Here is a 23,029-nt window from a genome sequence, read left to right on the forward strand (position 1 = left end):
GTCTTCCCTGGAGCCTCTGGAGGGAGTAGGGCCCTGTCCCCATCTTGATGGTGAATCTCCGGTCCCCAGTGCTGTGAACTGCATTTCTGTTCTTTCAGAGTTGCTACTCTGTGGGTCACATGTTCCAGGAGTCACAGGAAATGAATGTGCTGTCTCTGCATTCTTCCTACTTGGACACACTTCCTCTCCTTGAGCATGCTCCCTGCTCTGACTGTCACATCTCCTGGTGGGAGCCGGTGCATTGTCCTTGAAAGGTGTCAGTGTGCCTTGTGCACTTTGTGTTCTGGTGCCCTTCGTGGGGTTCAGATACAAGCAAAGAAAAACACATGGGAGTAAAGAGCAGTCTCCAGTCCCGCAAGTCACAGCATGACCCTGGCTGTCTCTGGGATAGCCAGATCCTTGGCTCTCTTGGAGGGAGAGAGGGTGTGAACAACCCTATTGCTCCTTGGACAGGATTCTGACTCCAGAGGCAGTGCTGTGAACCGGCTGGAGACTGATAAAGCCATTCCCTTACACAAACCTGGTAGGCCCCCGATGCCTGACTCCTGCCTGGGTGGTTTCTAAACTCCTTTCTTAGCTGCCAAGAGGACAACCGGATGTCAGACAGGTGTCTTTAAGCCCTTCTCTCTGCCCTGAGAGGCCTGGAAAGACACCCTAGAGGAGACTCTGGGCCCTAGCCAGGCTGATGTGACTTGACTCAAAGGCAGCCTGGACCCTGCTAGAGCCTGGGCAGAGAAGGACCAGCAGCACCCCTAACCCCCTTTAAAGAAGGGGTCCTCCCGGAGGGTTTGGAATCTGGATCTTATAGGCTGCTCCTGAAGGTTTCTGTTATTCCCCAGGGTCCTCTGGGGGATATTTAGAGCCCCAGTAACAACCATGTGGACGTTTAAGTTTCCTGGGGAACAGAAGTATGGTCGTGTATGGTGAGGCGCTGCTATCGCTCCAACGCTGCTCTACTCCTTTTGCTTCTACATCGAAGCAGTGTTTCCTTCCCTGCATCCCGCAAGCAAGGCTGGCTAGAGGTCTGTAAAGTGCAGTGGCCTTGGGTGGCTAGGACAGCTGCCTGGGGCACCAGAGAGCCTAGACTCTCCTGGGTCTCTGTACTATCCAGGCGGGCAGAAGCTGCGGTCCGGAGATTCCCACCTTCCTTTCCATAGCTTTGGCTAGCCTGCCTCTCCTGCGCAGAACCTTAAGCTCTGAACACTTGTCCTCTTGTTCCCACAGTCTAGGCATGCATCCCTAGTGGGACAGCACTACCTCACATCCTGCAACCTCTCTCTTTTTATAGGGACCCGCCCTCATTTTCCTTCCTTCTTCCATCCAGCCTCACACTAAGGGCCACCGAGGTCTATCACCCAGACTCTCCTCCGAAAATCTTTGTCATCCTTCAGAATTCTCAGATCTGATTGACAGTGTGCCGCACCTAGTTTTCATCCACCTTTGGGGCTCCCTGGCTTCCCAGCATCTCTCCCTCCCTTTCCTCCCAATCGCCCGGCGTTCAGCCGCCGCCCCAGGGTTGCGCAGCCCGCCCGGGTATTCCCTGAGTCAGGCATCCGGAGTCTCCTTCCTCCGGTCGGGGCGTGCGCGGGGTCCCCGGGGGACCCCCCACCGCAGCCGCGTGCTCCTTTGTGCGACCGATCCGCGCGCGGACGGCGCTGCGTCAAGGCGGAGGCGCATCGGCGCGGCCCCACGCGCACTCCCGCGCGCGGCCCCCGGGAACGGCAGGAAGGAGGCGGCGCGCGGAGGCGGGAGGCACAGAACCCAATCGCTGATTCCCCGGCCGCGGCGCCGCCTCCGCCATTGCTGTGCGCGGGAGCGGGCGACGCGGAGCCTCGGAGCGCGCTTGAAGCCCAGATCTGCCGGAGCCGGGCGTGGGGTGAGTGCGGGTGGCGAATGGGGCGGGTAGCCGAGCATCTCTGAAGCAGAGGGCCGCGGGAGACCCGCAGGAGGCCAGCGCCACCTGACAGGGGACGCGTCCAGAAAGACTGGGCACGGGTGGCATCCCCTCACCCGGCCGCGATGCGCCCTGCGGGATGGGAGTCTAGAAATGTCAGTCAATACACAGCCTGAGACTCTGACCTAGCTGCGATCGCCGAGTCCCAGCCACGTCTCTGGGGAGATCAGGCGGGGACGGCGGCCGCGGGGACAGCGCGGGGTGGGTGTGCGGAGTCCTCCTGGCTGTGCCCCGCCCCGGCCGGGCTACGGCTCGCCCTGACCCCCTCGCGGCCCTCCCTCTGCAGGCCGCAGCCTCGTGTCTTTTGCAACCATGGTGAAGTTGGGGAACAATTTCGCAGAGAAGGGCACCAAGCAGCCACTGCTGGAGGATGGCTTCGACACCATTCCTCTGATGACACCCCTCGATGTCAACCAGCTGCAGTTCCCACCCCCAGATAAGGTATGAGCCCCCGACATTCCCGCGCTGCTGAGTGTGCACCCCTAAATCTTCTGCTGCAACTGAAACAAAAGAAATGCCTTGTGCTCCTTGAGAGATGGAGGCGGGCTCAGCAAGGGGGAGGAAGGCAGGATGAGCAGAATGTACCCTTGTGATTGTGGGTTTGGTGATGCTGGAGGTCCCCCCCCCTTCCGTAGATGACCCCTTTGTCTCAGCAGGACTCCTCAGAAGAAGCCCCCCTCTTGATTTGGGAGGGAGTCTTGTGAGAGCATTGCTGGTTGGTACCATAGTCTAGGTGGTCAGGCACCTGGTCCTTGTGCCTTGTCTCACTGGGTGTGTGCTTGTTCCTCTTTGTTCCTTTTGTGACATCTCCAGACCTGAGCTTGAGCTCAGCAATGCTAGCATAACCATGACCATCTTCATCCTGATGAGATCCCCCCCCCCCCGACTTAAAGACTCCTCTCTTAAACACAGCATACGGTGGGGTATCATTGCTCCACAAAGCCATTTTCAAGACATGATTTTTAAAAGCCAATTCTACCCTTAAAGTAGAAGATAGCATCACTGCACACTACTGTAAAGCTACACGCCCTGGATCCACAGTCCCAACACACAAAGGAGCAGGCTCACTCTTCCCGCACGCTTTACAATTCATTGTCTTCATTTCTTTCCCGATAAAGAGTCTCTGGCTCCAGGCTCTGTGTTCATTGGGTTGCCTTAGAATTCGATAGAGAAGAGACCTACAGTGGGCCTTCAATGGTGGCTGGTGGAGGTTTCTTTCGCTCCTAAGCTTAGCTTCCCAAAGTGGTTTCATTCCTCTGATTCTATTGTCTGTTTTTTTTTTTTTTTTTTTCTTTTGAGGGTGGGGTGGGGGAGATGGCAAACCGGGAAGGGGGCTGCCAGCAGGTGTTTCCCTTTGGGAAAGGGACATCAGCTGTTCATACTCGGAGTGGCATGAACCTGTGTACCCCGTGGCACAGCGTTTGACCAGAATGGACTTCATAAGAGGGATGGGGCTGTTGAGTTTTTGACTTATACCCTATGGCGGGGTGTCAGAACTTGGTCCCTATCTCCCAAACCCTCCTGCCTTGATACGTGCAGCCAAGGAGCACCAGAAACCTGTGCCAGGAACTCTGTCCTGAAGCAGCACCTTTATCAGGCGATTCCCTCAGCTCGGCCCAGCATCCTTTTGCCTTCCCCGTGTTCCATTCCAGAACTGCCTGGCATGGTCGGCTGCAAGGAGGAGGGCTTCAGGCTGCTCCCACATTCTGCCAGCCCGTCCTGTTGCTCAGGAGTAGGCTAGGTGGCTCTGTGAGGTACTGAGTCTCCCCTCTCTTGAGGTAACTGATGGGGATGCTCCAGAAAAGGGTATCCCTGTGGGATCAGGTCCTTGAGCTAGAAGGCTTCCAAAGTCACTGAAAAGGAGACAGATTCCCAGAGTTCACCAAATGCACCCAAGGTCATGATGCTGAAGGTCACCAGCCTCCTAGAAGTTCCTAGCCTTGTGTTTACTGTGCTTATTATAACTGGACCCCTCTCACACCAGCTCTGTTTCAGAGAGGTGGGGGGATGTGACTTCTGAGAACCAGGTTGTGACCACCTGAGAATATGAACTGGAGCTGAGGGCTGCCATGCACATCAGGGACATAGCCTTGCCTGACACCACTTAGGTACACTTGCCCCACCAGGCATTGTCCTGTGCACTTTCCTAGGTTCAAACTTCAAATTGCCCACACCGCTGCTAGGCAACCACTACCATGGCCCTCATTTGACAGACAGCACTGAAGGGCTAGGTTTTAACAGACCTGTCCAAGGTCACCTGCCCATTAGTGGTAGATAATGGTTTGAATCTAGGTGGGCTAAGAGGCCACAGATGTCCTCACTCTTACAATTTCGATGGCATGGGCCCTACAGCCTCCAGGTAGGAATGAAGACAGCTTCTGTATTCATGGTCAAATGAAGTAGGTCCAAGAATGTGCTCAAGGTCACGAGGCTGCAAGGGTGCAGCTGGCATGTGAGGGCAGCAAGCCAGTGCTCAGTGCTGCCTTGGAATATGACGCCTCGACGGGGTGGATACCCCCTGTCTATGTGAGGAGAGCGGCATGCTGGGAGTGAAATCTGACAGAATACACTGAAGCTCAGGGCTCTCTAGCTCAATGACAGGTATAGGCTACAGTCACTAAGACCACTGGTTCCACAGGTCATGGCTGGAGAGTCCCCCAGTCACTTGCTTGGGACCTGTCCTGAGTCACTCAGTTCCCCTTGTCCTATTGTCGGGGGCAAGTGGATGTCTCCCAAACCATGGGACAACAAAGGACATCCTCCCTCCAGGAGAAGTGTAGGGGTGCGTGGTTCTCTCCTAGCCCATAGCCACTGCTGGGCACCTGTCCTTGGGTGTGAGTTTGGGGACTAGAAGTTGGTTAACTCCTTGACCCTTACTCTCCCTGTCCAAGGGAAACAGACAGGCATTGGGTGTCCAACAGAGGGCAGAAGTGGGGAGACCAAACTGGGAATGTTCCTGCAGAACGTAGTATGGGTTCCCAGGATGGTGTTACGTTGGCAGGGCTGAAGGGAAGTTAGCACAGGGCAGATCAAATGGGCTTCCAGGTTTACGGGGGGAGAGACCCTCCATGCTCTGTAGTCCAAGAGGCTCCCCAGGGGAGTTTACTTTCAGGCCCTAGTTCTTAGGTGCTAGACAGTTGTTCAGGTCCCCCCCCCCACCGTGACACTCATGTCCTGCAGGTGGGTAGCACAGAAAGGCCAGCAGGAGAATAGAGGTGTCCTCTTCTGCAGTGGGTGCTCGGTCTGCCAGCCACTGTTCCTGTGGCCTTGACTAGTGAGCATCACTTCTGCCCCAGTTCTGTGTTTCTTCTGGGAGGGCTATAGCAATGTCTCTGAGAGCGCCTACCTGGAGAGTTCTCAGTGGAAGCCATTCTCCCTGCCTGGAGGGATGGTGGGTATCGCTGAACTTGACAGTCCTAGATAGACCCACCTGCTCAGGACAGATGTGTCTGAACACATCTGGCTCACCGCTGACCATATACCTCTCTGTTTCCTGGATAAGGTCGTTGTGAAAACTAAGACTGAGTACGAGCCTGACCGTAAGAAAGGGAAAGCGCGTCCTCCCAAGATAGCCGAGTTCACCGTCAGCATCACCGAGGGCGTCACCGAGAGGTTTAAGGTGAGTGGTCCAGGCTGAGCTGCTGCTGCCCTTAGGCCGGGAGGCATCTGCCAGGCTGCAGAGAGGTCTTTTAGAGGAACAGAAACAGGATGCTGTGCAGACCCAACAGTCTCCAGTCCCAACCCGGCTCTCCATTGTTTTGGTTTTTTGTTTTTTGGTTTTTTTTTCCTTTTTTCTTTGCCTCATCCTCCAAAATAATCAGATATTGTTTATTTTTATAACAGGGAAAACCCACCCATGAACTTCCCTTTAGGTGAAGGCAATAAACGTGAACCAACATTTGCCAAACATGGAAATATTTGCCTGACAGTTGCAGGAAGGAAGCAGACAGCCCAAGACACTTCTTCCTACCTATGCAGGCAGGGCGCTGTGCCTTTGTAAGCTCCTCCAAGGGCTGCTGCATGAACAGGGTACTCTCCTACATCACAGCACATGGGGGTGGGGCGGGTACTGCTCTTTGGGTTAGGCTCCCATATAAATGAGAGTTGGTCTCCAAGGATGTCTTCTGTAATTCTTGGGGGTGCTAGGCTCTCTCTTACATCCCACCTCGCCAGATTGGGGAGGGGACAGCAGGCTCATTGGTCCCAGCTCTCTCTGTCTGGCTGCAGAGCCCATGTGTTCAACCTCCAATCTTTCTTCACCTCCTGCTGTCCCCCCAGCAATGGCTGCTGAAAGGGTTGAAGTGCCAGTGAGCTCTGGTAGGAGGGGCCTCCCTCACAGCAAGGGTGCGTGTCCTTTAAATCTGCTATCTGCCTAGGAACAAGGTGGGATGTTGGTATTCTGGCAACCTCACTCTTCAGGAAAGATGTAAGAGAAAAGAAAATGGTGCCTGTGGCCCAGGTTCAAAGGGGTTAGTTGGAAGCCATCCTCAGACCTTAATAAATGGTTTTGGGTGAATGGATGGTCATCCACTAGGATGTATGAGCAATCTATTCATGGGTGTGCCAGTGCGACTCACTCTTGGCACATCATAGAGCATCTGTATTATCTCTTGCTTAGTTCTTGGGTGATCATGGGAACTACAGAGGACAGGCTTGGGAACCAACCCCAGTTCACAGTTACAAGGGAATCCAGAAAAGCAGAGTGTTTTCGTGGAGTTTGTAATACAACTTCCCTTCTGCTTCCTGTTGCTTCTCACTGTTGTCTGGGTCTTCCTGGTACAGTGTGTTCCGTGAGTGTCACTATCCTCTATGTCCCTGGTGGTGCTGGTCAGTGAGTATGGTACCCAGATATTCACTCCTTCTGTTGACTGTCTCTATATGCCAGGCTCTGTCCCCTCTGGTGTTCTTGGGTTCTGTTTTTCTCCCATGCTTACTGCGCCTATGCAGGTCCCCAAGCCCCTTGCCTAAGGTATGGAGGATGCATCTGACTTTTCCAGCCACCTTCCTAGTCCCTGCTAGTAACAGGTATGCTTTTCCAATAGGGGCCTGAGGCTCAGAAGTGCAGGGCTATGTGTCTGCATCCCTGTGGGTATGGAAGGGTGTCAGGTATACTGAGCTGCTCTTCCTGGATCAGGGGGTGGCTCTTAACATGTTTGAGGTTCATGGCCAGGATTAAGATGGATTGACTTGAGGTCAGCATCTCTGTTCTACTATGGGATCAGCATGGTTGCCATTTGGTGACATTCCCCCCTGCCCCATCAGCATCATGAGTACTTGGGATCAGGTACAGGATCAGACCTGAATGTCAAAGCTACACTGTCTGAATGTCATCTTGTCTGAACATGTCCTGGTTTCTTGTGTCTGATTGGATTTTTGTCCCCGTCAAACTTTAGGTCAGAGAGTAGTATGGTAGCCAAATATCCTTCCCATCTATTGAATGTCTCTGTGTGCCAGGCTCTGTTCCCTTTGGTGTTCTTGGTTTGTGTTTTTCTCACACGCTCACCTGAGACGGGTCCCTAGGTCTCTTGCCTAAGGCACAAGTGACGCAGATTTGGCCCCAGGGCTATAGGCAGTCATTGCTGGGCCTCTGCCTGGTTACCTGGCTTTTGTTGCCCAGAACCCCAGGGCTCAGAAGACCCAGGAAGGCCTCAGACAGTCTCTACCATCCCTGTGGAAGGCTGCGGGTCTCAGGAGGCCTACCTCACCTCTCTTGCTTTCTCCCAGGGGTCTGGGAAGAGACTGAATACAGTGGGGGGCCCACTAGAGGATTGCTCCACAGTGCAGTATTGCCTGGTCTCAAAAGGACATCAGTGTTTCCCTAAGCCTAGCTTTTGCACCTTCTTTATGATTCACCCCCAATACAGCTGGGACTCCCCTCATCTTGGGTTCTAAAACCAGCACACCCATTATGAACTCCCACGATCTGAGCTCCAGCCTCAGGCAGGAATCTGTCCCCTCCCTCTCCTTTCGTACTGAGGTTCCCAGAGATGAGCTTACTTCAAGTTCCTGCCGCCCTGTGTCAGGAGGTGTTGCTTACAGAAGCAAGCCTTTTAACCTTGTTGATGCCACAGCAGATTCAGGAAGTAGGATGCCATCTCTCTCCCCATGGTAATCAGGGGGAGATTGTAATGGCGGAAGCCTGCTCTTGGGTTGTGGCATTAGAGGACACAGGTTTGCAAGAGTGTCATTTACTACACACCTTTCCTCTGCTGACTTAGCCCGTCGGACAACTACCACTATTTCCTTGCACCCCACAGAACCCTGGTCTCCTTCAGGCAGCTGAGCTGGATGACACCCCTGAAAAAGTGTCCTTTTTTTCCCTCTGATGTCTTGTTTCTGTGTCACAACTCCCAGCCCCTCCCCTTCCAGCCGTCCTCTTTTAAGAAGCTGGACTAGTCTATACCTCTCTCTGGGCATGGGCCCTGTGATGTGATCTGATATCCCAAGCAGGCACTGAAGAATTGGTCTCTTGAAGCAGAGGCCCCTTGACCTAGCTCATAACCTTGAAAAGGAAACCAGGCCATAGCAGCCCCCTGAGATAGAAATACTGGCCAAAAATGAAGACGTAGGGCCTGTGTGTGCAGACAGCACTTAAGAGAAGCCTGTGCCAGCCCTGTCGGAGTCCTCGATACCATCTCTCTGGCGCTTACCGCACTCTCAGGAAGAGCTGGCTAAGTAAACAGTGACTCATCCATCATTCGGGTAGACTCCTGTGGAAGGGGTTTGGCATGATTTCCAGGGTGTCCCTGTGGGCTCCCTAACAGCCAGGTAGCTCTCCTGATCAGGCCTTTTAACCGGGCCATGAATGGGGGTGTGCTCTCTATAGGGGATGCTTGGACAGTTGTCATAGGTTCAGCAGATGGCCATCCTTAGTCAGGAAGCAGGGTCTTTTTTGAACATGGGGGTTTGGGGAAGGAACAGGATATCTGGAATCAGAGACCCACCCTCTGAATCTCCGTTGGTAGTAGGAACAGTATATCATTCTGGTGGTGATAGTTTGGATCTTTTCTTCTGTATGTGTGTAAATCCAGGGAAGGAGCTCCTGCCTTTTAGATCTTGAAGCAACAGATAAGTTGTGTGCACATGAGCCTCTTTGTCCTTTATTTGTATTGCTAAGGTGTGCCCATCTCAGCTTCAGAGGACAACCTTGAAACCAGGTGTCTTTTTTGGGTATCACACTGTGGTTATCACTGGAGGGTTAATCTCTTGGCTGCAAGGTTGCTAGGTTGGTTGCTAGGTAACAGCTGGTGCAGGGGGTGTGGGCTAGGCTTCATAAGATCGCTACACAGGGACAGCAGGATGAATCACCCTGTGGCAGCCAAAAGCCTAGGCCTCCAGTGAGGCTTGAGTCAACGGAGAGAGCAGCCATTTAATTAAGCAGAGGTGTTTTTAACACTGAGAGTAAATGGTAGGCTAGGCTGTTGCTCAAACGAGCTAAACCTAAACATTCCAAACAAAACAAAACTGCTTTCCCACTTGTGCAGGTAGTGTGCAATGGGCCGTTGGGCTACTTCTTAATGTCCCGGAAGATGGACGCTCCACAATGAGGCCGACTCGGAAGGTTTTGCCAGGTTCTCTTCTGCTCCCTGTGCTTTGTGGCTGCCAGGCTGAAGAGGACCCAGTCTTCTGAGGTCCACTTACTCTCCCGGCTAGATAAGGGTTTGGGGATGGAGCCACAGACCTCTCTGGCACCACCTTGAGAAATTCTAAGGCCAGCCTTGCTCATGGTTGCCTTTCAAGGTCAGTGAGAGGCGGGTAGGATACCTTAGGAGAGGCCACTTAAGGATGGTCCTCAAAGTGGATGCTGCAGTGCAGGTGTCCCTTGGCATGCTGTTGCAAATGATGCTGTGGGTGGTTTGTTTCTTTCTCTCTTGTCCTTAGTGACCTTGAGCTTCCTGTGTGCCTGCTTTGCACACTCCCTAATAATCCCCATGGCAGGTTCTAAGTCACACTTGTTAACTGTTTATAAACGGTGATGCAATTTTTCTACGGCCAGTAGAGTATGGGGGTGGGGAGGGTGTTCATTCATTAGAAATTTGCTTAAATGCCCCGATGACCTGCAGCTGGGACCACCCACACCTGCAGCGGCAGAACCCACAGATTCTGGGTTCAGCTGAGGAGAGGGGGCTTCTTCCCAACTTTAAAAAGCATGGGTTGAACCACCTTGGGGTACGTGTCTATGTTCTCTTCTCTATGGTACCTAAAATACTTAATTCTGTAAACACTTGGAGGCTTCAAGATTCATTCCCAGAGATATTTTTTTTCCTTTCCTTTCCTGTACTGCATTAGTCAGCAAAAGGTTTCTCTCCTTTCCCTTCCCCCTGAGGATGGAGGACAGAGACCGTAAGTGACCTAGCGCCAGCCATCGACCTGCTCAGCCCGAGCCCTTCCTGAGCCTTGTCTTTTTTGTCCTTGCTCTTCTTGTTAAGGGGCAGCCCCAAGGTCAGCTGTAACAGGGATGAACACAGGATTCAGACCCACATCCCAGGACACCCACCCCATATCTGTGTGGTTATGAGTGTCTCTCCTGCTCTTCCTGGCTGCGATTCTGATGGTTTATGCCTGGGGGGAAGGAAGTACCATGAGAGCCACTGCCTTGGCTGCTGGTGACTGTAACCCATGCCTAGACTGTGAAACTTGGGTGGAAGGCAGAAGGCTAAGTGGGGGGAGATGCTGAGCAGTACTTGGCCACCATGCTGGGTCTAATCACCCTCCCTGCTTCACTGGGATCTCACTGAACCCCCTCTTCTCCTCATCCTTACTGGGGTCACACCCTGAACCCCCCTCTTCTCATCATCCTCACTGGGTCATACTCTGAACCTCCTCTCCTCCTCCTCATCCTTACTGGGGTCACACCCTGAACCTCCTCTCCTCCTCCTCATCTTTACTGGGGTCACACCTTGAGCCCCCTCTTCTCCTCCTCGTCCTTACTGGGGTCATACCTTGAGCACCCTCTCCTCATCCTTACTGGGGTCACACCCTGAACCCCCTCTTCTCCTCATCCTTACTGGGTCACACACTGAGCCCCATCTCCTCATCATCCTTACTGGGTCACACCCTGAACCCCCTTTCCTCATCTTTACTGGGGTCACACCCTGAACCCCCTCTCCTCATCATCCTTACTGGGTCACACCCTGAGCCCCGTCTCCTCCTTAGTCTCACCAAGGGACACACAATCTGTTCCTCACTGTTTCTTTCCAGGAAACGCTCCTCAGAGCCTGCCGACCTCCTTCACAGGGCTGCTCTGGCTTGGAGATACCAGCATCCAGGGTCACACTCAGACTTTCTTTCCTCCTCTGGTCCATTAAAAAATTAGTGGTTAAAAAACAGATATAAAACTCACCATTTCAAAATATAGTTTAGTGACATTAGACAGTTGCCAACTGTCACACTGTCAAGTTTCAGAACATTTCATTATCTCAGAAGCTGACCCAAACTACGAAGCAGTGAGCCTCACCTCCCTACAGCCCCTGACAGCCACTGGTCAGTTTACTACTCCATGGTGTCCTTTGTTGAGATCCAGAACAGAAGTGGGCCCTACACTGTGCAAGCTTTCATGTCTGCCTTTTGCTCAGCATCACATGGTCAAGGTTCATCTGTTATAGTATGAATCAGAACTTTATTCCTTTTGAAGGCCAAGTAATATTCTGTTGTGTGGGCATACCACATTTTATTTATCCACTCAGCCATAGTGTTTCTTTGTATAAACTTTTGCTTGAAGGCCTGTTTTTCATTCTTGTAGGTGAATACCCATGAGTAAGATTGCTGGTTGCCATGGTAATTTTTGTAGTTTATATGTTGTGAAACTGCCACTGTTTCTTATATCAGGGCCATCATTTTTCATTGCTATCAGGGTTCCAGGGTCTCCTCTGTACATCCCCAGCTCTTGGTACAGCCATTACAGTGTAGTGTAGCATCTTTTTGTAGTGTGATTTGCATTTCTCTGATGCCTGGCCATATTGACCTGTTTCTTTTGGTCTTGCCACACTGAGGACTAGTCTAGACTCCAGCTCCTTGATGTGCCAATGGGCAGCTCAAGCAGCTGGCTCATGTTGCCACTCCTGCTGGGTCATGATGCAGCTGGTCACCATGGTTTCTGATCCTGCAGGCCTCTCTGATCACCTCCCTTTCTCTTACCTCCCAATGAACTCTTTATCCCTTGAGGCCGATGCTCCTCCAGGAGGTCTCTAGAGTAGTCAGAGTTGCCTCTGTGTCCTGCCTCTCTTGTGACACTTACTTGCCTTTACTGAGATGACACCAGGGTGATGCAGTGGAATATGCAGGCTGCTCAGCCAGCTCCTGAGATAGACACTTTGGGTAGCTCATGCCAGGTCACCTGCAAAGGTTCCCGGACTACTCGGGGACTCCTAAGGTGGGAGAAGGTAGGACCTTCTGGGCGGAAGGTGCTTTGGTCTCACAGGCTCCGTCATAAAGAGAAAAGCAGATGGTGACAGGCTTGGTCTAGAGACAGGTCTAGTCAGATTGTTATATACTCCTTGCTGTATTAATTTTTTTCCTTCTGATTTGACATACATTTGTCTGATTTGAAAATTATGGCAGTAGGTGGCCTTCATGTCCTGCGGATCCAGTCAGCTGTGAGGCTGGGACAAGAGGACTGCCAGCCAGTTCATGGCCAACCCAGGCAACTTAATGAGGCCTTGTCTCAAAATAAAAAGTGGACCCAGGCACTATTTCCCCTGTATCTGGGAGGGAAATGGCTCAGAGGGCAGCCATTTGTGAGTCAACTCCTTTCTTGTCAAAGGAGTCTCTAGGTTTCGTCCCTGGCTGAGAAGGGTCGGGGTTAGCCTGGTCTGGAAGCCTGCAGCTCTCTAGGCCTCCTCAGAATACAAAGGACAAAGCTATACTGCGTATGGCCCCATCCTGTGTGTGAGATTATTTATTTAATTAAACCCCAAATACCTGGACCCCTGTAAACCATGTTCATGCTGTGTCTGCTGCGTGGACAATTCTTAGGTTGGTTCTAAGTGCCAGGGACCTGCCTAATAAGTACTCATGTGGAGGTGGGCTGTGTCCAGCTTGGGCTGTGGTGGGGCTCTGGGGATCGGTTCCTTGCCTGTTTCTGTACCTTCATTCCACTGTCCCCCATGTCCCTGAATCACCCTGACACTCTTCAGAGGACACCGATGAGGCAATGAAGGTTCCCCTGGATTTCTCTCTGCCTCGGAAATCAACAATCATGCTACGCTAGGTGGCCGTATCCTCCTATCTCTGTCTTCCCAGTGCTGGGATTACAAGCCCATGTTTCTGTTTGCTTGTTTCAAGGTGGTAAACCTTTATTGCTGTGCCCAGGAAAAACATCGTAATGGAGAGGGTCTAGTGAGGCCTAGCTGCTCAGACATGGCATCCAGGAAGCTGGTGTGGGGCAAGGGGTCAGGGACAAGATGCCCCTTCAAAGCCCCACCCCCACCCCCGTGCCCACATGTTCTAACCAGGCCCTACCTCCTGAGAGTATTCAGCAATGAACCTGTCCATGGAGTAATTCACTGATAACATTGGCACCCATACAATTACCCGTTCACCTCAGGAGCTCTACCAGCCAGTGACTAAGTCTTCGACAAGAGGCATTGTAGAAGAACACTTTAATGTTCAAACCTAAACGCTAGCTCAGTAGCCCCAGGTTACAGGAATTCTGCCCAGTGGGACTCTCTGTTCCCATAGCTTTCACTCAGGCCAAGCACAAGGATTACTTGGGCACCATTCAGCAATTTTGATGTCCATCTCTCACTCCTGATAGCCACTGTCACTGCTTTGGGTGGGGCTCCCATGATGTTAATATACAGCCATGATCGAGGCTGGCTTGTGCCTGGTCCAGGTCATTGTTGAGAAGCTTCCTTATATCCTCCTTCATGGCCCCTCCTGGGTTCCTAGCTCTCCTGGGATCCTGATGGTCCAGATGAAGGCCTTTGTCATCTTTGATATCTAGGCCTTTGACATGAGCCAAGTGTGACATCAAGGCTTTTCAGCTTCTGCATGGAGACTGTAACAGTAGGTAAAAGGGCTTGGTGTGCCCACTGTGTGCCCGCTGTGATCTCTTGCAGACCATAAACATCAGCATGGAGCTGGAACCTCGGCTTCGTAGATGAGAGACCGAGGGTCACAAGGGGTGCCCGTCTCGGGCATCTTCCTTCCTGCCCCTGCTGTGAAGGGGTAGCTCATTCATGTCTCTTTGGTTCCTCTGTCCTGCAGTTGATTGGAGGATGAATAGTTAGTGGTCTAACTCTCCTGGAGATGGACTATCCCTTCATCCTTGCAGAGAAGGCCTCAGGGAGACTTCCCAAACCTGAAGGGATTGCAGATATCTGACTCAGTCATTTTGTTCTGTTTTCTAGAATATTACCAATTGTCTCATGAGTATGTATGTGTATGTGGGGGAGGAGAGGAGGTCATGAAGGTCTCCAAACTGGGACACACTCTATTCCCTGGAGTCAGGAAGGAGCTCGTGATTTGTTATTTGGTGCCTGTCCCTATAACTGGTGTTCAGAACAAGGCTGGGGTGTTCCAAACCTTCCCTAGGGTCCAGAGACTGGCCAGGGCTGTGAGGGGTAGAAAAATGAGAAGACACGAAGTGGGATTTGAAAAAGGTTGGGGTGCCTGCAGAAGAAATGTGTGTGAGAACTGTCTCAAAGAAGGTGATCCAGGCTGTGCTTCTTAGCACAGATCTTGTAGCTGCCTGAACAAACCACCACAAGGCGGGGCCCGATGTTCTCAGGTTTCTAGAGGCAAGAGAGGTCTGAAGTTACAGTGTCTATGGGACACTATCTCAGAGTCCCGTTGTGGAGCTACCGCTGTCTCTGGGGCTGATTTGAGGTAGAGATGCATTATTCCAGCCGCCATCTTCACATGATCACATGATGTTCCCTCTAGTGTGTGTCTCTGCCTCAGTTTCTTTTCTTGTAAGGACACTGGTCAGACTTGACAAGCTAACGACCTCATCTGAACACAACCCACGTGCAAAAGCTCATTTCCAAATGAGGCCCCAGCCCCAGACACTTGGGCTGGGCACACTGTGCACTCCAGTGAGGGCCTGGGGGCATTTTCCTGGTACTCTGTTTTGTCATTTTACAGATACCTGTAAGGCTGACAGCCATTATCCCCTGGCTTTATCATTTTTTAAATATCAAACAATTAAAGAGTATTAAAATAGTACAATATTAATTATCTTTGTGTGTGAGAGACACACAGAAACAGAGAGACAGAGACATAGAGAAGAACACTTTCAGGAGTCAGTTTTCTCCTACTATGTGGGTCCCTAGGATTGAACCCAGGTCATCATCAATCAGCCTTGGTGGTAAACACCTTTACCCATGGTGCCATCTTGCCATTTTTTAAAGATTTATTTATTTATTATATATAAGTACACTGTAGCTGTCTTCAGACACACCAGAAGAGGGCATCAGATCTCATTACAGATAAATGGTTGTGAGCCACCACGTGGTTGCTGGGATTTGAACTCGGGACCTCTGGAAGAACAGTCAGTACTCTTAACCACCGAGCCATCTCTCTGGCCCTATCTTATCTTATTTTGAGGCAGGATATCAATTAGCTCAGACTGGCCTTGAATTTGCTATGTAGTTGGGAATGACCTTGAATTTCTGATCCTCCTGAAGTACCTGGGTTACAGGTGTGCAGCACCTCCAGGACTCAGCCCTGTAGGCAGGGACAGTGAGAGGAGAAGCAGGCAGCTGGCTCCCTGGCAGGGTGGATTCCTGCCAGGCAGTGTTTCTGGGTGAGGTGGCCTGGGTTGAGATCTTGCTCCAGCCCCACTTCTCTGTCGAGGGCCCGAGTTGCCTGGGAGTCATGCGGCCAATGCCACGGCTTTCCTGAGTCTGTGCACAGAGCTTTCCTGGTAGCCTGGAATGCTAGAAACACATGCTGAAATGTGGATGTGTTGAAAAATTAGAGCCATACAAAACGACCAGTCCAAGGTGATGTCCCAGGCTCTGTGCAGGCGCACATACCTCTGTGTGTATGATTGCTGCACCTGTCAGTCACCTGTCTTCCCAGTCCCAAGGTGTTTTCTGCCTCTTTCCACAGGTCTCTGTGCTGGTCCTCTTTGCCCTGGCCTTCCTCACCTGTGTCGTCTTCCTGGTCGTCTACAAAGTGTACAAGTATGACCGTGCTTGCCCCGATGGCTTTGTCTTGAAGGTAAGGCCTTGCATCCCATCGCCCAGCCTCCGGGATGCCTTAGAGCCTCTTTCCTCCCCAGTCCTGTGAATCTTCAGTGGGAGGGTCCTTGCTGAAGACCCTGCCCAGGCAGCCCGGCAAGGAGGCAGAAAGAACTGTGGGGGTCACTGGGGAGGAAATCCCTGGCTTGTCTCTGGGAAAGAGTCTCCCTCCTCCCGGGGTGGGGGCAGAAAAGTGGCAGGCTGACACTCCCATTCAGTACCTGGTAGGATTAGGGTGCAATGATCAAGAGGAAAGCCCTGCCCCAAGCCACAAAAAGGGGACCGTTTACCTTTTGGATTGTCCGGTGGGTTCTGCTGCAGGGGCCATGTTGGCACCTGCACACATGGAAATGTTCTCTGCTTCTATGCCTCCTTCCCATGAGCCTGTTATTGGCACAGATGCATTTACACAGAGAACTAAGGAAGGGAGGGAAGACAGGGCACAGGTAGGAGATGGAGCAGCGCAGAGGTGTAGCCCACTTGCTAGAAGCTTCCATGTCCCACTCACTCTGGTTCTGAACTTTCCAGAGCTGACGGGAAATGGTCCTGTGCAAGGCTAGAGTGTGAACAGAGCAGGCCCTGAAAGTGTGTGCTAGAGTGTGAACAGAGCAGGCCCTGAAAGTGTGTGCTAGAGTGTGAACAGAGCAGGCCCTGAAGTGTGTGCTAGCCTGCACCACTTGTGGATCCTTGCTGGATGGATGTGTCTGGGTTTTGCTGAGGTCCAACTGCAATGCCTTAGCAGAACAAGTTAGAAGAGCTGAAGGTTCACATGCCACCGACAGGATCCCCTGTCTCCTGCACACTACAAGGTCCTACAGGGCTTCTGCCTTTCCGCTCTTCCTCCTGCAGTGGTTGTGGGATCCTGCCACATTGGAACTCTAATTGCTCAGGGTTGCTAAGCTACACCCAGGAGCCAAGACCCCCACCTTCCCAACGCCGCTGGTTGAAGGAACACGAGATGGGCAGGAGGGCAGACGTGTGTATGCCGAGCGAGGGGGACTTGAGTCTGCCCTTTCTAGAAGGTGGTCTGTCCTGGGACAGCTTCTGGAACATAGGGAAAAGCAGGAGATGGAGAGAGTGGCAGGTGGGTTGGGGTGCATTTGGTGGCATCTGGGAGAGAGGCCAAAATACAGCGAGACTGTACATGGCTCAGCACCCTGTGTTCCTAGTAAGGGCCCCAGAGAAGGGGGTGTGATGAGGATGGTCCCTGGGGTCGCCTGGACATTGGCAGAGGCAGACAGTGTGCTGACAGAAGAGGCTGCTGCAGTGGGACAGGGATCAGTCTGGATGGCTGGCACAGATGGTGACTGTGGATAGACAGGAAGACAGATGGAGGTCAGAAGGGACAGATGCAGCTGGATGACCTGGGGTGACATCATAAGGGGCAGCGGCATCTCTGTGGGAAACAGTAGGGGCAGGAGATAGCTCTCTACCGCAGCCACTGTCACAGATGACAGGCCAGCACTCCACAAACCACAGAGCTGTCCTGGGTTTTCTGCCTGGCACACTGTCTCTGGTCTGGGGCAGGCTCCTTGCCCAGCAGAGAAGCTAAAACTGTTGGTTCCACTCAGTAAACCCAAGTTCTGCGTGAGAAGCTGGTACAGAAGGGTGACAATGAAGAAAATGGAGGCCTGGTCCCAAGCTGACTTCGGATCAGATCCCTAGCAGTGTTGGGGGAGACCAGGGATCTGCATGTATAAAAGGCTCTACAGGGATTGCTGATCGGATCTCTTGGGAATCCAGAACTCCATAGGCAGGTCTGGAAGTGCATTGCTATGGGCTTGCACATTTTCCAGCAGTGTTTTAATGGCGGCAGGTGATGGTGGTGGTGGTCTGGATGATACAGTGAGGTGGGTGCAGGAAGCTTTCCTCCTTTTCTGTATTTAGGCATATGCACATTCCACATCTACCTGGAGCAGAGGGCAGGTCACGAGGTCTATGAGTCACACTCGCCCTGAATGGCCACCTAGAGACCCTAATGGGGGTGCGTCTTCCCCTTTACCAATGGGAAACATGGGTCAGAGGCCCAAGGCCATGCCCTTAAGTTCCTTCACCTCTTCAGCATGTATTATCTAGGGACCTCTGTTAAGTGTACCAGCTGAGCTGGGGAATCTGCAGGACAGGATGCCTGGGGCGAAGAGAACCCCAGAAGCCTGAGTCTTACCAAGCAGCCAAATGGCTCAAACTGAGATGTGTGCAGAGGCAGCTAAAAGGTAGACAGAGCCAGGGTAGTGACGTGTATGTGCCTTGAGTCCTAGCACTCAGGCAGAAGTAGCCTGGGTTATAGCTAGACCCTACCATCCTCCACAGTAGTCCTAGTCCAGGCCATGGGACAATCATGCTCCTTCCAAGACACCCTCACAGGTGACTGAGGCTTTACACTTAAATTCACTTACCAAAAGGGTGTGTGAGAACCTTTCTCTACCTGGGTACAGACTGATCTGTGCCCCCAGCTCCTTCTTAGGTTCTTGACACCATCAGCCCCTCAGAGGGCCTCTCAGTATCTTCTGGTGGCCATGTTTTGTGGGAGGTGTCAGACAATACCTGTTGTCCTCTCAGCCAGGTGCCTGGATGGCAGAGCCGTTTCCCAGCTGCCCCCAAGCCTGCGCCTGTCCTGACATCTTGCTCCTCAGGTCTTGGATGCATGCAAAACTTTAGCAGGGTCCCGTGCTCTCTGTGTGTGCCAGACTGGACAAGAGTCCTTTCCACAACCTTCCTTCCACTTCTCCAAAGACTAGAAAGGGGTATGTGTAAGGACAGTTGATGGCGCTGCAGGCTACAGGAGCTTGGTCAGCTGTAGAGTCCCAGCTGGCCTACAAAGCCATTTTCTTCTGCACTGTAGGGGGTTCCTTGTGCAGGCTAGGATCAGGACACTAGACTATTCTGAAGGGTGCTTGGGGCATTTAATCTGTTCTGTTTATCATCTTTGGCTACATTCTGAGCCATCCCACCCCGACTTTCATCCTAACAGCAGAAGCATCCTGGCTATATGGCACATTAGCCCTATTTTAAAGATGAGGGGACTGGGGTTCTAAAGGCCACTTGAGATCTCAGCTAGGATTGTGGTCTGAACCCAAAGCTAGGTTTTTGTCTGTAGCACTCAGCTTCAGGCAGTGCCAGCCCTTGGGGTGCTGTGCCCTCTAGTGCTTTGTGGTCTCTTCTGAACTAGCTCTCAGCACTCCCAGGAGCCTGCAGGCCTTTCTAAGCTTTATACCTTAGGGTCTAGTGAGCTGCTGGGACCCCTCTCCACAGACAAGGGCTGGTCCTTTACATCACTATCTACCTCACCAGGGGTGGACACACTTCTAAGGAGAGGCTCAAGGGATGACAGCCCAGAAATGACACCCAAGGCAGTCTGAGCTGTTAGGGGTGTGGCCTTGAACCTGGAACCACATTGACATTTTCAGAGGATCCCGAGTGCTCACTGGGCCCTGCAGTGTCAACATTCTCATCTTACCATTCACAAGCGATGACCCGCAAGCCCTGCATGGTGGCAGCTCTACCAGGATTCTTTACATTCCGCCCTCTACGCCTCCTGAGGAGGCCAATTGGACCTTGGAGAGTGACCAGCATGGCTAAGTTCATCACTGCCTGTGTATTAGGATGTGCCATGTTTTTAGCCACCTGCTGACCACTCCCCACAGTCCAAGGCCTTACACTACAGCAGGCTCTATGTAAGAGGTCCTTAGGAGGGCTTACTCTGAAAGAACAGGACCCTCCATAAGAAGTATCCAGATCTACCCAGATGGCTGCTCTCCATGATCATAGTCTCCTTTCTTTATGCTCAGCCTCGTGACACCAAGCAGTAGCAGAGTGATGTCAAGTAAATCTGGATTCAGAGAGTGGACCATGCTGCAGACAGCACCCTGCACCCTGGTTCCATTCACACACACACGCGCGCGCGCACACACACACACACACACACACACACACACACACACACACACAGTCTTGTGTCTTATGTCTCAATTACCTTTCTCGATCCTCTTTTAGGATAGGGTGTCTCACTGAACCTAGCAGCCAGGGATTAGAGGTGTCATCTCATGCTCCCACTGAGCTGCTGCACCTCCACCTCTGAGGGCTGAGAGGGGCTGTCAGTATGGGAGCTGCTACACCAGGAAGTACAGGTGGTCTGCACACGAGGCCATGTGTATTAAGGCAGGAACTCACAAGTGCTGATTGAACTAAAGATGGCGGTGGTAGACAAGGTCACATTTTTTATGCCCTTGAGTTGGGTGGGGGAATCTGGGTTCAACACCCTGGATGGATGGCCCTTCTGTAGTGGTCGACAACGATGACAGGAGGTCCCAGCTGGAACTGTGTTCCTAGATGTGTGTGGTTCTCATATTAGCTTCTTGAAGCCTCGTCACTTATCAAGGCTCCACTTTTCCATCTATAAAATGGACCAAGAAGCATGAACCTCACCGTGAGAGAATTGGCCTGAAAGTACTTTAAAAACCTGGGTGTAGGAAAAAGGAGGCCTGTGTGTGGGTGCACACTGTAGTTTCTTCATTCACTGCAAGAGGAAGGAAAGAAGGTTTGAGACTGCAGGACATTCTCTAGGACAGGGCATCCAATTGGGTTGTCCCACAAACCTGCCCTTGGTTTTCAGACTCAGGCAACACAAAGTTCCTAGGAACTCCCTTGCCGGTATCTTGGGCTACCTGCCCACTACACTAGTGAGCTAACCTGGGTCCAGAGCTAGAGGGACTAGGTCATCTGAGGGAAGAGGGAAAGCAACTCAGCATTGTGTATAACGGGTGAAAACCAGAAGGGCTTTCTTGTACCTGGGCTGTAGCCTTGGCTGGACTCAGACTCCCCAGGGAGACACTTGGAATACATATGGCCTCAGCACAGATCTGGTAAGCTACCTTAGGCTTAAAAAGATGGGTGTCTGGATCTAAAACTCCCAAATGACAGGTGGTAGCCAACTGTGGGGTCTCAGATTCCCATCCGTGCAGAATTGGCATGACAAGTTTTAAATGGCTGGGCATGAGGAACAGTGTCTTCAACAGGATGGGACGCTTATTGCTGGTCTCAGAAGTCCAAATGGAAGGCAGTTGAGGGAGTCAGTCATCTGGAGTTCTGGTTCAATCTTTCCCTGCCCCATGGCTTTTGTCCTCTGGACAGTAACTGATGGCTGAGAAGGGGAGATGTGGACAACTGGTGGGGACAACTGTTCTTTGGGAGCCAGCTCCAAAGCTACTTGTTACCACCATTCAGATTTCTTTGGCTTGGTGTTAGTTCCTAGGACCTCCTAGGGCTATGAGGCAGGTCAGAAATGCAGTCATCGGCTGCTATGCTAACTGGATGGCTCAGCTTGGAGGGTCATCTGCAGGAAGGAGCTAATTCTCTCCTACCATGAAGTTCCTGAGGTTGAACTAGGGTTGCCCGATTTGATAGCAAGGACCTTTACCCACTGAGCCATTTCACTACCCCCCCAAGAAAGCCCTACTCAGTGCTCTCCTTTTATTTCCGTGGGGCTGTTTGTAGGCGTGTCCAAGGTGTCCTTGCTTCTAATAGATGAGTGTGAAGGGAGGCCCGGTGCCCGTTGCCTTTATCCTGGGAGCGCACTGCAGCACAGCCATCTTCTGCACAGCTGTCCCTCTGAGGGCAGGCCCCACCCCTCTTGTCCATGGTAGTGTTTCTTCCTGCAAGCTCATGGGAGATGCTTAGGAGCTACTGGGGGACAGTAACTGCAGACACATGCTGGCATCCCTTGTGCCTACTGCATCTCCACGGCCTCTGTCTTACAGAACACCCAGTGCATCCCAGAAGGCTTGGAGAGCTACTACACGGAGCAAGACTCCAGCGCCCGGGAGAAATTTTACACTGTCATAAACCACTACAACCTGGCTAAGCAGAGCATCACCCGCTCAGTGTCACCATGGATGTCGGTTCTGTCAGAAGAGAAGCTGTCGGAACAGGAGACCGAAGCTGCAGAGAAGTCAGCTTAGCGAGCGGGGCAGGTTCTTTACAATGTGTCACTTGAAGGCAACAAAGGGACTTTGAGGGACATTTCATTAAATATAATTACCGATAATTTAGAGATTACTCATTTACGGTGCAATTGCTTCTGTTTGCTAATGCTGCTTTGCAAATAAAAACTTGCTGCGAACCACCCACAGGCATAAGAACAAGTGCATCTCAGCATTGCTTAGAGAGCTTGATGCCACTGTCCATGCTGAGGAATCTTCATTTAGCTCCTTCACTGGGATTCACTGGACACTGTCAAAAGGTGATTTACACTGGCTATGCCAGGGGTCTGGCCATCAGAACAGTGCTTTGGTGGTTTCCCATTTTCTTTTATGCCCCTTTGCTATCTGCAGACCTTACTCCATAGCCATATCTAAAGTGATCCTGTGCTTTGCTGGTGGCGGTGCTGACCGCCAAGGTGCACTGCAGGGTGGCGCAGAGGAGGGAAGGTGTGCACCGTGGCGCAAGCCCTGCCAGGGCAGTTCTGGGAGGAGGTTCTCTTTGGTACATCCCGTGAGCAGAGCACAAGGATGGGGGTGGGAGGAGCCGGCTCTGGGCCTGTTTTCTGTGGGTGGGCTGTCTGCTGGTGATGTGCTAGATAGGAAGAAGGCCCACTGGCTCTTTCTTTCCTGGTATGAATATATTTGCACGTACAGCCCTGAATGCAGGTGCAGTTTTGACTGTTTTGTTTTGTTTTGTTTTATTAGCCAGTGGGCAAAGTGAAAACGTAATTTTGGGTAATCCAGGGCTACTTTAGCTTTTATTCTGTGAACAGATGTGACTCCTGTGCTGTGGGAAAGGGGCAGGATGGCTGGTGGGGGGCTGATGTGGCACCTTGCAAATAGAGTATCTAAGTCCACAATCTTTGTAAGAAAAGTATGTTTATGTTTCAATCTGAATCTTGACATTAAAG

The 23,029-nt window shown here is 52.0% G+C and overlaps 1 protein-coding gene across 1 annotated transcript; it reads left to right on the forward strand.

Annotated features, from left to right (window-relative positions):
- The first annotated feature begins 1,804 nt into the window (after nt 1-1,804).
- NSG1 (neuronal vesicle trafficking associated 1) lies at nt 1,805-22,935 on the forward strand. The gene is made up of 5 exons (XM_080919661.1): nt 1,805-1,876; nt 2,241-2,395; nt 5,457-5,573; nt 16,010-16,120; nt 21,897-22,935. Exons 2-5 carry the CDS (start codon nt 2,267-2,269, stop codon nt 22,095-22,097), a joined length of 558 nt encoding a protein of 185 aa, XP_080775787.1. The 5' UTR covers nt 1,805-1,876; nt 2,241-2,266; the 3' UTR covers nt 22,098-22,935.
- Nucleotides 22,936-23,029: the final 94 nt, after the last annotated feature.

Source organism: Micromys minutus (assembly GCF_963924665.1).
Source record: "Micromys minutus genome assembly, chromosome: 1".
Taxonomy (NCBI): Eukaryota; Metazoa; Chordata; class Mammalia; order Rodentia; family Muridae; genus Micromys; species Micromys minutus.

Bases quoted from the DNA above. Each gene is read 5' to 3' on its own strand.
- NSG1 (XM_080919661.1), top strand. From the start codon at position 2,267: ATGGTGAAGTTGGGGAACAATTTCGCAGAGAAGGGCACCAAGCAGCCA. The intron at 2,396-5,456 runs GTATGAGCCCCC...TTCCTGGATAAG, and splicing joins AGTTCCCACCCCCAGATAAG to GTCGTTGTGAAAACTAAGAC. The intron at 5,574-16,009 runs GTGAGTGGTCCA...CTCTTTCCACAG, and splicing joins GCGTCACCGAGAGGTTTAAG to GTCTCTGTGCTGGTCCTCTT.